The sequence below is a fragment of the Thalassophryne amazonica genome, chromosome 12 (genome assembly GCF_902500255.1).
Source record: "Thalassophryne amazonica chromosome 12, fThaAma1.1, whole genome shotgun sequence".
Classification (NCBI taxonomy): domain Eukaryota; kingdom Metazoa; phylum Chordata; class Actinopteri; order Batrachoidiformes; family Batrachoididae; genus Thalassophryne; species Thalassophryne amazonica.
The window spans coordinates 99,730,919-99,748,318 of NC_047114.1; the positions used below are offsets into that span (position 1 = coordinate 99,730,919).

Here is a 17,400-nt window from a genome sequence, read left to right on the forward strand (position 1 = left end):
TTGGTCACGCTACCTGTGTCCTAGGACAAGACACTGAGGCCCACCTCCAGGGGAGTCCTAGACTCAGATCCGCATCATGCTATGGACTATGGGGATAACGCATTTATTTCCTCTAGGCTGGACTATTGTAATTCATTATTATCAGGTTGTCCTAAAAGTTCCCTGAAAAGCCTTCAGTTAATGCAAAATGCTGCAGCTAGAGTACTGACGGTGACTAGAAGGAGAGAGCATATTCAACCATATTGGCCTCTCTTCATTGGCTTCCTGTTAATTCCAGAACAGAATTTAAAATTCTTGTTCTTACATATAAGGTTTTGAATAATCAGGTCCCATCTTATCTTAGGGACCTCTTAGTACCATATCACCCCAATAGAGCGCTTCGCTCTCAGACTGCAGGCTTACTTGTAGTTCCTAGGGTTTGTAAGAGTAGAATGGGAGGCAGAGCCTTCAATTCGGATCAGGGAGACAGACACCCTCTCTACTTTTAAGATTAGGCTTAAAACTTTCCTTTTGCTAAATCTTATAGTTAGGGCTGTGATCAGGTACCCTGAACCATCCCTTAGTTATGCTGCTATAGACTTAGACTGATGGGGGGTTCCCATGATGCACTGAGTGTTTCTTTCTCTTTTTGCTCTGTATGCACCACTCTGCATTTAGTCATTAGTGATTGATCTCTGCTCCCCTCCACAGCATGTCTTGTTTCCTGATTCTCTCCCTCAGCCCCAACCAGTCCCAGCAGAAGACTGCCCCTTCCCTGAGCCTGATTCTGCTGGAGGTTTCTTCTTGTTAAAAGGGAGTTTTTCCTTCCCACTGTCGCCAAGTGCTTGCCATAGGGGGTCGTTTTGACCGTTGGGGTTTTTCCGTAATTATTGTATGGCTTTTGCCTTGCAATATAAAGCGTCTTGGGGCAACTGTTTGTTTGTGATTTGGTGCTATATAAATAAAATTGATTTGATTTGATAAACACCAGGCACAAAGGGGGCCTATTTCAAGACTATGCAGGCTTATATGGGTCTATGCAGGCCTAAACGGGACTATACAGGCTTATAATGGGACTATGCAGCCCTACACGGGACTATGCAGGTTTATATGGAACTATGCAGGCCTGCACTAGACTATACAGGCCTATACTGAACTATGCAGACCTACAGGGACTATGCAGGCTTATACTGAACTATGCAGGCCTACACGGGACTACGCAGGATACAGACAGGAGTTATTTCTACTAAACTAAGAGTCATCAGGAGATGACATATCCCCTTGGTCTCCACAAATCAGGAATACAAAGTGTCCAGGGATCACCCATGTCCACCCTTATGCTAGTTATGAATGAAATTGGTCAACTGGTTCTTGAGATATTGTGCTAACAAGTGAAAACTGACAGCTGGAAGGACACACTGATCACTACAGCGCCCTCCAAAAGGTATTTGCCCCATTGGTATTTACATATTTTAATTTGTTTGTGCTACATCAACATATAAAATGTAAATCAGGCTTCTCACAGAAAACTTTCTTTCACCAAAACATCAAATCTAGGATTGCTTTACTTAAAATTTGGCCCTCAAAATGCATGCAAGAGTGTTTCAGAGGGATGTAAATATAAAATGTTACTTTGGCCCCGGTCTCCCCTACAATACTCACACTTGGAGCACTGCTGCGTGGCTGTGCTCAGACTTGAGTGCTGAGACTGTGACACTGGGATAAGTTCTCCCCGACCGAATGGAGGACGTCTATTTTAGGGAAAAACAGTTTTGGTCGGTTGTAGACGAGGCAGGATTTTGGATAATGTGCTTATTTAAAGTCCCGAAGGGAAATCATGTTAATTTTTGGCATACAACATTTTTAGGGGTTTTGAAGGGTGCTGAATTCAAATATTCTGTATGCCAGGCTCAAAAACTACCCACAATGCCTCAAAATGTAGAAATCCAATATGGCCACCCCTCCAGGTCAAAATCTAATAATCACTTATCTTTTTGACTGTGCAAGGTAAAAAACCTGAATGTAATGTGCTTTCATTAGGTTTTCACATATGAGGAATTCAATGCCATGCTCAGAGGTTAAGATCAAGTCTAAAGAAAATGCTTTAAATGATTGCACATGGTTAAAAATGTTGTCTCGAATAATGAATATTCATGAAAAAAAGTGGACCATGACACAGGTAGATGCATTCTGAAGAACTGACTTGAAACATGTTAGAAAAGAGGTGTCATCTGATTTTAAAACGGCAATTCACTTTGAAGTTATTGATTACGGAATGATTAGTCTTTACATCTTTACTTGGCAGAGAGCTGCAGCAAATCCCACAACACACACAGAGAGAGTGGAGGACATTATCATTAGTATTATTATTTCATGAGGGACACTAACTTTAGTTTAGGAACCAGAGAAGCGGGAGATATTAATGTTCCAGTCCACAGCAGAGAACCATGTCGTTGGCTGCCTCACAAAAAAAGGCACGTTAATGACAAAGAATAAAAGCTGTCCCTGTGAAGCGGTGGAAGATTCTCGCAGGAGAAGAGTCCCGTTTAGAGACTTAATCAGCAGAAAAAGGCATAAATGGTTTTGATACAGGTTGATGAATAAATTGTGGACGCGCTGCTTCTACATCAGAACCAGCGTATCCTCATTCAACATAGAGATATGATTATTTTCCACGTTACACCACCCTCAAAAACAACGTAACAACCCAACTGCAGTGTAATTTTTATTACAACAGTGTAACGGACCATTACACTGTTATAATGCTGGTGAGAACCCTGTTCAGATGTACCTTCTGGCAAATTATAGCTGAGCTTTCAGGTCTTCCTTTTAATACAACCCCAATTCCAATGAAGTTGGGACATTGTGTGAAATGTAAATAAAAACAGAATACAATGATTTTCAAATCCTCTTCAACCTATATTCAATTGAATACACCACAAAGACAAGATATTTAATGTTCAAACTGATAAACTTTATGTTTTTGTGCAAATATTTGTTCATTTTGAAACGGATTCCTGCAACACGTTTCAAAAAAGCTGCGACGGGGCAACAAAAGACTGGGAAAGTTGATGAATGCTCAAAGAACACCTGCTTGGAACATTCCACAGGTGAACAGGTTAATTGGAAACAGGCAAGTGTCATGATTGGGTATAAAAGGAGCATCCCCAAAGGCTCAGCCATTCACAAGCAAAGATGGGGTGAGGATCAACACTTTGTGAACAACTGCATGAAAAAAAAATAGTCCAACAGTTTAAGAACAATGTTTGTCAACATTCAATTGCAAGGAATTTATGGATTCCATCATCTACAATCCACAATATAATCAGAAGATTCAGAGAATCTGGAGAACTTTCTACACGTAAGCAGCAAGGCTGAAAACCAACATTGAATGCCTGTGACCTTCGACCCCTCAGGCAGCACTGCATTAAAAACAACATCATTATGTAAAGGATCTTACCGCGTGGGCTCAGGAACACTTCAGAAAACCACTGTCAGTTAACACAGTTCGTCGCTACATCTACAAGTGCAAGTTAAAACTCTACCATGCAAAGTGAAAGCCATACATCAACAACATCCAGAAACGCTGCCGCCTTCTCTGGGCCCGAGCTCATTTGGAATGGATGGACTCAAAGTGGAAAAGTGTGCTGTGGTCTGATGAGTCCACATTTCAAATTGTTTTTGGAAATCATGGGCATTGTATCCTCTGGACAAAAGAGGAAAAAGACCATCCAGACTGTTACCAGCACAAAGTTCAAAAGCCAGCATCTGTGATGGTATGGGGGTGTGTTAGTGCACATGGCATGGGCAACTTACACATCTGTGATGGCACCATCAATGCTGAAAGGTACATCCAGGTTTTGGAGCAACACATGCTGCCATCCAAGCAACGTCTTTTTCAGGGACGTCCCTGCTTATTTCAGCAAGACAATGCCAAGCCATATTCTGCACGTGTTACAACAGCGTGGCTTCGTAGTAAAAGAGTGCGGGTACTAGACTGGCCTGCCTGCAGTCCAGACCTGTCGCCCATTGAAAATGTGTGGCGCATTATGAAGCGCAAAATACGAGAACGGAGACCCCGGACTGTTGAACAACTGAAGTCGTACATCAAGCAAGAATGGGAAAGAATTCCACCTACAAAGCTTCAACAATTAGTGTCCTCAGTTCCAAAACGCTTATTGAGTGTTGTTAGAAGGAAAGGTGATGTAACACAGTGGTAAACATACCACTGTCCCAGCTTTTTAGAAACGTGTTGCAGGCATCCATTTCAAAATGAACAAATATTTACACATAATAAAGTTTATCAGTCTGAACATTAAATATCTTGTAAAAAAGAAAAATAACTGGTGCAACACAGGAATAAGTGCCAGAAAATTTAATAAGGTGCTGAAAGTAACGTTTCGATGTGAGAGTCACAGCTTCCTCAGAGTCCTGCACAGAGATGGTACAGCTTAAATACTGATAGGAAATTGTTTTTTTCTATCTGCTATACTCCATTTGCAGGAAGAATAAAAAACATAATTTATAAATATTGGCACATTCTGAAGAGTGATCCCACACTTAAAGACATCTGTGCTGAACTGCCCAAATTTATATTTAGGCGTGCCCGAAATATTCGTGATAGACTTGTTCATTCAGATATGATTATTGCCATCTCAACTGCCTGGCCCTCCAGCCCACCAAAAGGTTTCTTCAGATGTGGTAATTGTGCACATTGTTCAAATTCCACTAATACTTCATATTTCTCTCATCCTCGCACTGGTAAGCAATATCCTATTTCTTCATTTATCAACTGTAATACTACTCATGTAGTATATATTTTAAAATGCCCTTGTGGATTGGCATATATTGGCCAAACAAAATGTCAACTTAAATTACGGATAGCTGAACATAAAACGGCAATCCGTACTCAGAATTTAACTTATGCCATGGCGAGGCACTATAAACAGGCCGGTCACGGCTCTCCAGCATCCTTAAAACTTTGGGGGATTGAGCGAATCACAGCCCCACCCAGAGGTGGTGATATTATCAAAAAACTCTTATGTAGAGAAGCATTTTGGATTTATACTTTAGGCACTTTGGAACCTTTTGGTTTGAATGAAGATCTAAAATTTACTTGTTTTTTCTAATAATTGTTTTTTAGTCTGGTTTTAGTCTTGTGTGTTTTGGGACAGTGTGTTTCTAATCATGAATTGATTACTAATTGAGTGAGGGTTGTGTCTGACGGATGGTCATGCCCTTTTGAAAGCACCTGCTTCCTATCAGTATTTAAGCTGTACCATCTCTGTTTGTGCAGGACTCTGAGGAAGATGTGACTCTCACATCGAAACATTAGTCCTGTTGAACATTTTTTACTTCCAGCACCTTATTAAATTTTCTGGCACTTATTCCTGTGTTGCACCAGTTATTTTTCTTTTTTACAAATTACTCCTACTTGGCTGCACCAGATTTGTTTGTGCTATACAGAAGTGCGGTGAACTCTCTGTTTTTGCTCATTAAATATCTTGTCTTTGTGGTGTATTCAACTGAATATAGGTTGAAGAGGATTTGCAAATCATTGTATTCTGTTTTTATTTACATTTTAACAACACCCAACTTCATTGGAATTGGGGTTGTAAAACCCTCATCTGTACCACTTCATCATGAAGCTGTATAACTACTGATACAAAATGTAAAACTTGCACTGTGCACAATTTCTCCAATCTCAGCCACAGAAGCCTGTAACTTATTTTGGGTTGTCTGGGTGTCTTGGTGGCTTTCTTCACTTTTCTCCTTCTTGCACAGTCACTCAGTTTTTGAGAACTGTCTACTCCACACAGATTTACCACAGAGTGTCATACTGTTTGTATTTCTTCATAACTGATGTAAATAAAGTCCAAGACATATTCAGTGACTTGGAAATGTTCATGTATCCATCCCCTGACTTGACCGAAGAAAACTGGCAATAAAACTGATTATTTACAGGTATTATACCAAAGGGGCTGATTACTTATGCAACCCATCATCTTGGCTTTTATATTTTTAATTAATTTATATAAAACTGTAAAGACTGTAAAGATTTGCTTTGAGTTTAAGGAAGATAATTTCAGAACTTTTTATACTGAGAAGCCTGATTTACTTTTTGTATTTAAAATGCCATAAACAAATTAAAATGTGTAAAATACCAAGGGGCCAGATACTTTTGGGTGGCACTATATATCAACGCATAGTTCAGACTGAAGGGATTAAAAAAAAAAACAACAATTAAAAGACATACAATCATAAATCCACAGTTTTAATTTGTAAAGTTGTAATATTGAATCAGATATTATCCTGAAATGTGATGAAGTGATTTTATATATATATATATATATATATATATATATATATATATATATATTATATATATATACAATACACCCACACACCACACACACACACACACACACACACACACAGTGAGGAAAATAAGTATTTGAACACCCTGCGATTTTGCAAGTTCTCCCTCTTAGAAAGCATGTCCACTGTGAGAGATATAATCTAAAAAACAAAACAAAAATCCGGAAATCACAATGTTTGATTTTTTATTAATTTATTTGTATGTAACTGCTGCAAATACGTATTTGAACACCTACCAACCAGCAAGAATTCTGGCTCACACAGACCTGTTAATTTTTCTTTAAGAAGTCCTCTTATTCTGCACTCTTACCTGTATAACTGCACCTGTTGAACTTGTTACCTGTATAAGACCTGTTCACACATCAATCAATCACACTCCAACCGTCCACCATAGACAAGACCAAGAGCTGTCTGAGGACACCAGGGACAAAACTGTAGACCTGCACAAGGCTGGGATGGACTACAGGACAACAGGCAAGCAGCTTGGTAGAAGACAACAACTGTTATGATATTTATAGAAAATGGAAGAAACACAAGATGACTGTCAATCTCCCTCGGTCTGGGATTCCATGCAAGATATCACTTTGTGGGGTAAGGATGATTCTGAGAAAGCTCAGAACTACACAGGAGGACCTGGTCAATGACCTGAAGAGAGCTGGGACCACAGTCACAAAGATTACATTAGTAACACATGATGCTGTCATGGTTTAAAATCCTGCAGGCAGCAAGGTCCCCTGCTCAAGCCAGCACATGTCCAGGCCCGTTGAAGTTCACCAGTGACCATCTGGATGATCCAGAGGAGGCATGGGAGAAGGTCATGTGGTCAGATGAGACCAGAATAGAGCTTTTTGGAATCAACTCCACTTACCATATTTAGAGGATGAGAACAACCCCAAGAAAAGCATCCCAACCGTGAAGCATGGGGGTGGAACATCATTAAAATTCTTCTTCTTACTTATAAGGTTTTGAATAATCAGGTCCCATCTTATCTTAGGGACCTCATAGTACCATATCACCCCAATAGAGCGCTTCGCTCTCAGACTGCAGGCTTACTTGTAGTTCCTAGGGTTTGTAAGAGTAGAATGGGAGACAGAGCCTTCAGCTTTCAGGCTCCTCTCCTCTGGAACCAGCTCCCAATTCATATCAGGGAGACAGACACCCTCTCTACTTTTAAGATTAGGCTTAAAACTTTCCTTTTTGCTAAAGCTTATAGTTAGGGCTGGATCAGGTGACCCTAAACCATCCCTTAGTTATGCTGCTATAGACTTATGCCGCGTTCACACCGGACGCGATCTGACGCTACAAATCGCGTGGGTCGCCAGGCGATGGACGCGCCTCCTTCGCCGGTGTGTCGCTCTGCTTGGGTGGACTTTCGCTGCGAAAATTCGCCCCGGTGCGTCATCAGATAGGAGGACCTTCCATTCTGCTCGCCGGCTCCGGTTGTCAGTCAAGTTAACATGACGGACCTTGATCACACGGAGCGAGTTGCTGTGGAAAGCTCCCAATACAGAGAGTATCATTATTTGCTCCAGGAACTGTGTCTGGGTGATGGCCGCTTTCAGCGGTCGTTCCACCTCTGCAGGACCCAGTTTGAGGATCAACTGTCCCGTTCACGCACGCACATGTAAATAATAAAAAAAAATAAAAAAAAGAAAGAAACTCCGCTGCTTGCTGCAGCTGGCTCTTCCCCAAAAAAACTCTGTCATAATTGTGTTTAGAAACCAGTCACCATTTGCTTTACAGCTATGTAGTTAATAAGTAAAATAATCTCCAGGACGATTCGCGCACGCGCACGTAAAAGAAAAGAAACTCCGCTCCCCGCTGCTGTGGGGCTGCTGTTCGCTCCAAAAACTCTGTCATGATTGTGAAATAAAGGACAAAGAGACATAAGTCCTGCTCACAGGCTGCTACCAGAGACAGGACATGTTCACATCTTCAGTCAAACTCCAGACATCTCCACGTCACTACATATTCAGTCCCTGATTGGTCTTTGCGGCACGACGAGACGAAAAAGTTCAGATTTTTGAACTTGTGGAGGAGGGCAGCGCGATGCAAAACGCTCAAAATCGCTTCACTCGCATCACTTCACTCGCCTCCATCGCGTCGCGCTGCGCGGTTTGGCGCCAAAACGCGTCCTTACATAGGGATTACATGGCAACCTGTGGCTGCAGTCGCTCCGTCGTGCCCGGTGTGAATGCGGCATTAGACTGCTGGGGGGTTCCCATGATGCAGTGTTTCTTTCTCTTTTTGCTCTGTATGCACCACTCTGCATTTAATCATTAGTGATTGATCTCTGCTCCCCTCCACAGCATGTCTTTTTCCTGGTTCTCTCCCTCAGCCCCAACCAGTCCCAGCAGAAGACTGCCCCTCCCTGAGCCTCGTTCTGCTGGAGGTTTCTTCCTGTTAACAGGGAGTTTTCCTTCCCACTGTCGCCAAGTGCTTGCTCACAGGGGGTCGTTTTGACCGTTGGGGTTTTTCCGTAATTATTGTATGGCTTTTGCCTTACAATATAAAGTGCCTTGGGGCAACTGTTTGTTGTGATTTGGCGCTATATAAATAAAATTGATTTGTTTTGAAGTGTTCCTGAGCCCACGCGGTAAGATCCTTTACACAATGATGTCGGTTTTTAATGACAGTGCCGCCTGAGGGATCGAAGGTCACGGACATTCAATGTTGGTTTTCGGCCTTGCTGCTTACGTGTAGAAAGTTCTCCAGATTCTCTGAATCTCTGATTATATGGACTGTAGATGGAATCCCTAAATTCCTTGCGACTGAACGTTGAGAAATATTGTTTTAAAACTGTTGGACAATTTTTTATGCAGCTGTTCAAAAGTTGCACAAAGTTGCGCAAAGTGGTGATCCTCACCCCATCTTTGCTTGTGAATGGCTGAGACTTTTGGGGATGCTCCTTTTATACCCAATCATGACACTCACCTGTTTCCAATCAGGTGTTCTTTGAGCATTCATCAACTTTCGCAGTCTTTTGTTGCCCTGTCCCAACTTTTTGAAATGTGTCCAGGCATCCATTTCAAAATGAGCAAATATTTGCACAAAAAAAAAAAAAAAAAAAAGGTCTATCAGTTTGAACATTAAATATCTTGTCTTTGTGTGTGTATTCAATTGAATATAGGTTGAAGAGGATTGAAAATCATTGTATTCTGTTTTTATTTACATTTCAAACAACATCCCAACTTCATTGGAACTGGGGTTGTATGTCAAAATATGATTATAAATGCTGTCCAGGTTCTGAGGTCTGGCGGTACCGGAGCTTTTCTCTGGATCCTGTATTTTGAAGTGGATCAGAGTCCCGGTACCAGTCTGATGCAGGTTACTCCTCCAGCTGAGGCCGGAACCTGCTCACAGCTGGGTGGACACAGACGACATGTCCAATCGGAGAGACACCAGGACTCTCAATACCTGTGTACTGTAGTTTCACCTCTAGGTGGAGCTATGATGACATAGATACATTTATCTCCATATCTTGAATTTGGAACAATGCCTCCCAGTGGCTTGAGGCCGCTGGCACCACTAGTCCCACCAGCGAGAACCTTTTGGGCAGTACAGTGAACATTTAGATCAATCAGATTTACAGAAACCAGTGACATCATCGATTCTACTCAGAAGAACCATGGCAGAAGTTTTGTAGAAATAGAAAAATGTGTAAAAAAAAATGGTGAATCTTCAGATTTTGATCAAATGACGTCGTGACAGAAGACGTCATTCCGTTCCAGCTCAGGCAGGAACTCGGTACCTTGGCCTTTGGTCAACCCGCACGGATGTGTGACTGGCAGGTGTGTCTGACCTTTGCCCTGCCGGTGCTCTGCAGGATGTGGACCAGGGCTGAGGCCATCTCCTCCTTGTTCTTCACACTGATGACAGGCTCCAGAACCGAGCACAGCATGCCGTAGTTGTTGGTGATGAACTCTGCGAACTCTTTGTACTGCTCCATGGGCAGGATGGTGATGGTCTGGAAGCGGGATTTGATGCGGATCGATGGCCCGCCTCCTTTGCCCTTGCTGGCCGTCGGCGTGCTGACTGGGTACCACTTCTCCATAAACTGCCGGCTTGTCATTCCGGACACCGGGATGTTGACCAGGCCCACGTAGTTGTTTTTGTCCTTCTTCTTCTTCTTGTCAGCGTCGCGGTAGATGTGCACAGTGATGCTACGCACGGCGGGCACGCTGGAGAAGTCGAAGTACTCGCCCCAGAACAGGCTGTCATGACGAGTCTTGCTGGTGGTTCGGGCATACAGAACGTCATCCAGGCAGAGCTCACAGAAGTATCTCTTCTTAGGTGGCAGATCTTTGGCTTCGATGATCCACAGTCGCAGCAGGTTGTCCTCTCGCCGGCAGTTATCCTGGAAGCAGAAGAACAAAAATCGTTAGATAGAGGAAAGCGCGTCTTCAGAAAAAACAAACGCCAAAAGAGAAGTCTGGTTTGATATTTGTGTTTGGACAGATATTCTGTCTCACCTTGTTGGGTTGAATCGTCCTCCGCAGGTTTTCCATCCACTTGTCTCTCTCTGAGGCCGACGTGCAGCTGAAACACTTACTTCCTCCTGAATACGACACCTGACACACACATGGACAGAAAACATAAATAACTGCATCCGCAAACAGACGCTTTATTATTGGCAGCTTCCACTGAGACCGAGTTTGAGTCCAGAATCCACCTGAGCTGTTAAAACACACAGTGAAAACATTCAGGCAGATTTTAACTAATTGGCGCATTGTTCATGGGGATCCACGGGCTCTAGATTGGGTCGTGTTCATAAACTAGCAGTGGTGGGCACAGTTCCGTTAATCTGCTAACCGCTAATTATCAAAGCTAATTTTTTGTTAGCGGATTAGCGTTTCAGCTAACTTCAAAAACCGTCAGCAGACCAATTAGCTTGGGATAAATTTAGTTCTGATAACTTTTAGACCGCTAAGGTTTATTTACATAGTTTAATGGTGAAAACATTTATAAACCCTGTTAACTCCTGTCTGCTACATATTTTGCAGCAGCGAGGCAGCTGAGAGGAGCTGAGCTCAACTCTACCATAGCAGAAGGGGCCTAGCTGCCAAGCTGTTATTAAAAACAAACAAACAACAACAAAAACAAAAGTAATTTCCCTTTACAGCATACAGCGGTCCAGCCGTGAGGCCGAAGTCCTCAAAAGGAAAGCAGGTTTGACTTAAGGTTTTGATTTATAAACCAAATTAATCCAGATAGTTTAACTGCATTAATGTCAACTCTATCATTTGTACAAAATGAAAATATAACACATATCTTTTTAAAATAATGCACTAATTCTGAACTTTTGAACAGTAACACAAGATGCCAAACTGCATTATGGGTAAACTGAGCCTGCGATCACTGATTGGTTGATTCATATAACCAACACACAACTTAACGAGTGTGTTAGTTTTTCCAAATAAATATGTATTTGTAAAATGTGTTGTTTTCATTTGTTAAAAAAGGCATTTGCAAAACTGAAAATTCTGTTTGTTAAGTTGTAATTCAGGCAGCAACAACCGTGTGATATAACTGAGCATCATACTTCTATGCATTTTCACCCATCTACTGGATGGCATATTGCATACTGACATATTATGTTACTATGCTTTTACTTTTTACTCCTTTACTATGCTTTTTAATCTTTTAATTCATTTTATTTTGTTTTCTGAATTTTGTGTGAAGCGCCTTGAGGCGACACTGCTGTGATTTGGTGCTATATAAAGTAAATAAACTGAATTGAAATTGAGGCTCAGTTTACCCATAATACAAGGGTTATAGCAATAAATTTTCATCCAACTGAAATGTTTTCCTGGCAAAAATTAATGCCAGCAATTCCCTAAAATGTGGTGTAGTGGGGGCACACACTCTTTTTTCTTCAATAAATACAATAAACACATTATACAGCATACAAATCTATTCTAAATAGCCTCTAAGGAGAGAGACAAAGAATAAAAAGAATGCAAAACCTGAACATAAAGATACATAAAAGGGTGGTGAGAGGTGGGGTGTAGTCTTGATTCTGGGGGGTCTGGGGGTGCTCCCCCAAAACATTTTTAAAAGAGTCAAATTTTGTATTCTGGTGAATTTTAATGGGTATGAAGCCCTCTGAAACAAAGAAAACTCACTTCAAACTGTCAAGTAAAATTGTCTTCTGTCGTATTCTGATCTGTTCCAATCCGGTAAATGCGCCAAATGGATGCTGTGTCGCTGTACAGTCAATAAAATACAAAATTAGGGCCTAAAGCAACTGACAACGTTGTTCTGCTGTGCACAAAGTAACACTGTCACCGTTTTGAAAACGCATGCACACTGAGTAACTCAAAACTGGCTTATTCACATTTAATCGGTAAAATGCTCTCACCCCTAAAACAAACTAGGGCTGCAACTAATGATTAATCGGTCGATTACTTTTTCAATTAATCGTTTTTTGTTTTTTTACTTACATGTGAGTTTTGTCATTATTTCTTTAAGTGAGTTAACAACATTTTAGCTTGTAATAAAGTTATGATGTTATATTCTCGTCAAAAACATACCTGGAGTAGTGTTTTGTTTTATTTTGCACATATATACTTCACAGACACACCACAAAGAGATTTCTATCAGGTTTCACCCGATTATGAGCATTTTTAGATGCCTACAGCAACTATCTCAACCACTGACAACATATTACAGCAAGAGTCCACAAAAGTATTTTAAAGGCCTGACTAAAGTGTAAAGTTATTTTCATGAAAAAAGACACAAATGTGCAGTTTACTGCATTTTATGTTTTCCTGTGTAAAAACACAGCTTAGATGTGGTTTGAGCAAAACAAATTGTCATTAAACTTAAATAAAATAGGGATGAAGTGGAGGTTTAAGAGTCACTAGGTGTTCACAGGAAACATTTATTTCTATATTTATTTATTTATGTTCATTGTTAGTTGGTTGTTTTATCAGGTTCTTTTTGTCTGTTTCTCTACAATTGTACTGTAGCATTATTAGGTATTATTACTATTATTGTTGTTGCTATTATTATATTAATATAAATAAAAATAAATTTTAAAAATATTACAATTCGTAATACATTTGACTCTTTTACGACAACAAACGCTGAGCCATTAATTATACAGAAAACAAATGCACACAAACATGCTGAGATGTGAACAGCTTAATGCTAACTTTAACATTGAAAATGCCATTAGACAAGCTAACGTGTTAGCATCAGTCCCGTTTTTAAGTTATAAAATACATCTATCAACTGTTTCAGAAGACCATAGTCGGTTTAAATAAAAAAGGTAAATATTACTCACAGACATATGCTCTTCTGGGTTTTAGCAGGGAAAATTAAGATAAAGCGAAATAATACAAACCAACGAAGCACCAGACTGAAGCACTGCTTCACTGGTTCAAAGCAAAGCCACACCATGGTCTACTTGGGGAAGGTCTGCCAATGTTCCCACAAAGACAGGAAGGTGGCTCATGGCAAATTCACACATTCCCTTCCTCCGCGGTGTGGCACCATCCACACTGACATTGCTGCTGTTTTGATCAGTGCAGAATGGGATGTTGCTTTGACAGTGAGAGTATCATATTTTGGCGCGAAAACACACAACACCACGTGTGCGTGCGTATGTGTGGTTAAATTTTCCAAATGACGGAAATCTGTCATGGTGACGGAGAACTTTAACCCATGTTATAATGCAGTTTGGCACCTGTGTGTTAATGTTCAAAACTTCAGCATTAGTGCATATTTAAAATTAAAAGATGCGTGTTATATATTTCACTTTGTATAAATGACTTGACATTAGTAGTTAAACTATCCGGATAAGTCAAACCTGCTTTCCTTTTTGAAGACTTCGACCTCACGGCTGAACCACTGTATCCTGTGAATGGAAATGATTCTTCCATACAGCAGTGGGCAGGCGCACAAATGGAAGCACTGGCTCGTTGGTTGTGTTGGGTTTGTGATCGTCTTTGATTCTAATCAGAAGCATTGGGGGTATTTAAACTCAAAACCGGTCTGTCAGTAGCTGAGTACCGGAGACAATACTGAAAGTTATCGGTTAGCTGTAGCTTCTGCTAAATTTTTAGTGGCTTATCAGTTTAGCATTATAAAAGTTAGCTTTTCACTTAGCTGATTAGCGGTTATCAAAGCTAACTTTTGGTTAGCTGTGCCCACCACTGTAAACTAGGTAGTTGATATTTTTTAAGCGTGGTAATAAATTATGCAGTTATGATGAGTTTGTGTGCGAGTCATCACATAGTTCACTGCTGTTAGCTAATATCCATAACTTCTCTAAATATATTAATCCTATTAACATGATGGGGAGGTGATGGTCTAGTAATTAGGCGTTGGGCTTCAGACCAAAGGATCCTCGGTTCAAAACCCAGCCAGCCCGGAAAATCACTAAGGGCCATTGGGCAATCCCCGAGTTGCTCCCAGTGTGTCGCGCGCCTCGTATGGCCACCCCTGACATCAATGTGTGAGCATGTCTGTGTGAATGGGTGAATGTGAAGCATCATTGTAAAACGTAATGAGCTTCTGATGCAGATGGAAATGCGCGATATAAATTCAGTCTTAATGTTCCATTTTGATGCCGTTCATCCTTGACCCAAAATACATCAACATACCAAACAGAAAATGTCAGCTCTCCCCACTTTCTCTGTGATTGAAGGTACATGCACGTATGCACACACATACACACACAAAGCCCACTTGGCTTTAATACAGTAGTGTTCAGAATAATAGTAGTACTATGTGACTAAAAAGATTAATCCAGGTTTTGAGTATATTTCTTATTGTTACATGGGAAACAAGGTACCAGTAGATTCAGTAGATTCTCACAAATCCAACAAGACCAAGCATTCATGATATGCCCAATGATATGCCCAATTTCAAAGCCTTAAGAGTGTGTATATAGATATAGATGTCTTATGTCCAGGTGAACACAACTGGTGCTCATGCGTGTGAAAAGTAAGTAATGTGTGCTGGTTAAATGAAGTCCTATTTTTTATTTTGCATAATATTTCCTGGTCTAACACACACACACACACACACACACACACACACACCACACACCCAACACACCCAACACACACACACACACACCACACAACACAACACACACACACACACACACACACAACAGAGCCTGTGCTTTCTGTTTCTCCCACAGTCCCTGAAGTCTTCCTCAGTCCCAGCAGACTTTATTAACGCCGAGTAGAACGTTGGATTAACTGAATTATTACACGCACGCATGACACAGATGTTTATTGCGGTGATGAACCGCTCCAATCATTTTACTGTGTGTGTGTGTGTGTGTGTGTGTGCGTGTGTGTGCGTGTGTGTGTGTTCTGTTCAAGTTACAGGTTTCCAGATGGATGTTGATCTGCTTCGATATTTGCAGCCCTGAAAACTTTGGTTGTCTTTCAGTAACCGTCGAACTCGACTTAAATGACATTAAAAACACGGACGGACGAGAGTCCACAACCAGCAAATGAAGAGAGAACTGTGTTGTTGGGTACCTCGAAGCAGAAGTCCTGTCCCAGGATGCTGCTGTGCAGAGGTTTGACGAAGACGTCGTCCTCCATGCTCAGGTCCAGAGCCTCCACCGCGCTGCCGGGGCTCAGCAAAGACTCATGGGAGCTGGACTCCTTTAACTTGGGAAGCCCGTGCAGTCTGAAAGACCAAAGTGAAAAGATACATGACAAAACAAAACCAGCCAGGGGGCGCCACTCAGCACGGCGACACCTACGAAAAACAAGCACAGGGCCACAGCAAAGCCGTCCCCAGAGCATCCCACCGTCCTCCCCGTCCGTCCTCCAGCAGCAAGTGACGCCTTCATGTCAACAACTTCCTGAACTGCATCAGGCCCCCGGGAACGTTTCCAGAGGAACGACCGCTGCCGGGAGACCAGGCGCTAGGCAGCGGAGAGGACGCCATGTGGAGCAAGGCAGGGATTCAACTACAGACCCGTCTCAGGAGGACATCTGCCACGCTGAGGTTCATTTTAAATTAATGTCTCAGAACAGTCCAACAAGATGGTACTGAGGATCCAGATTCCAGGTCATGTGACTTGTGAGAATCACATGACCTGGTTTTTGGCTGTTTACATTTGAAAATGAAGATTATTTTGCATAAACAAAGTTTGCTTCAGAATCACCTGCAGCATGTATTCATGTGAAGACAAATCAAAGTCTTTCCATGTGTAATCCTGGATTACACAAACCGGGATTATGCATCTGAGAGGATACTGTAACATTGGATTATCTCAGACTCTGTCAATCATCCCAAAAACTTATGTTTCAGTGAAATATGTCAAATGAGACAAAGACGTCAAATTTCACTTTTTAAAGACTGCAACAACAACAAAACAGCTTCTGTCCAAACTGGTGAAAAAAACAAACAAACAACAACAAAACAGCTTCTGTCCAAACTGGTGAAAAAAACAAAACAAACAAAAAAAAAAACCAAAACAAAAAAAAACACAACTGCTCCTCTGTGTTGTGGAGTTCCGCAGGGTTCTGTCCTTGGGCCTATTCTATTTTCTTTGTACATTCTGCCACTGGGGTCAGTTATAACGCAGCACAACCTGTCCTTTCATTGTTATGCGGATGATCTGCAAATCTATCTGCCTGTGAGGACTAATGGGAGTGATGCTTTGTCATCATTATTTAATTGTATTTGCGATGTAAAGCAGTGGCTGTCCCAAAATGTCCTTTACCTGAATGATGGTAAAACTGAGATCATGGTGTTTGAGCGCTCTGGCAAACCAAATGTGGTAACACCAAATTTTGGTGCTCTGCTAACTATGTAAAACCAGCTGTCAAGAATTTGGGAGTGATATTTGACAGCTGTTTGAGGTTCGATCAACAGATAAATTCTGTTGTCAAAGCTAGTTTTTTTCCAACTTCGCCTTTAGGCTAAAATAAAGCACTTCCTCAGTAGACGTGATCTTGAGACGCCATTCATGCTTTCATCAGCTCCAGACTTGATTATAGTAATGCACTTTATTCGGGCATTATCAGTCGTCTCTTGCATGTCTCCAGTTGGTGCAGAATGCTG

General features: G+C 41.4%; 2 protein-coding genes across 2 annotated transcripts in view; both read right to left on the minus strand.

Moving 5' to 3' along the window:
- The window catches only part of rasal2 (RAS protein activator like 2), a 50,438-nt gene extending 40,476 nt beyond the window's left edge, over window positions 1-9,962 (minus strand). The window contains exon 1 of the mRNA XM_034182637.1: window positions 9,783-9,962. Coding sequence (XP_034038528.1) covers window positions 9,783-9,962 — 180 coding nt within the window. The remainder of the gene's footprint in view (window positions 1-9,782) is intronic.
- A 158-nt stretch (window positions 9,963-10,120) lies between these two features.
- Window positions 10,121-17,400, minus strand: part of LOC117521326 (ras GTPase-activating protein nGAP-like) — a 46,267-nt gene continuing 38,987 nt past the window's right edge. Inside the window, exons 3-5 of the mRNA XM_034182638.1 lie at window positions 15,861-16,014; window positions 10,830-10,928; window positions 10,121-10,714 (exon numbers count right to left, since the gene is read on the minus strand). Coding sequence (XP_034038529.1) covers window positions 10,121-10,714; window positions 10,830-10,928; window positions 15,861-16,014 — 847 coding nt within the window. The remainder of the gene's footprint in view (window positions 10,715-10,829; window positions 10,929-15,860; window positions 16,015-17,400) is intronic.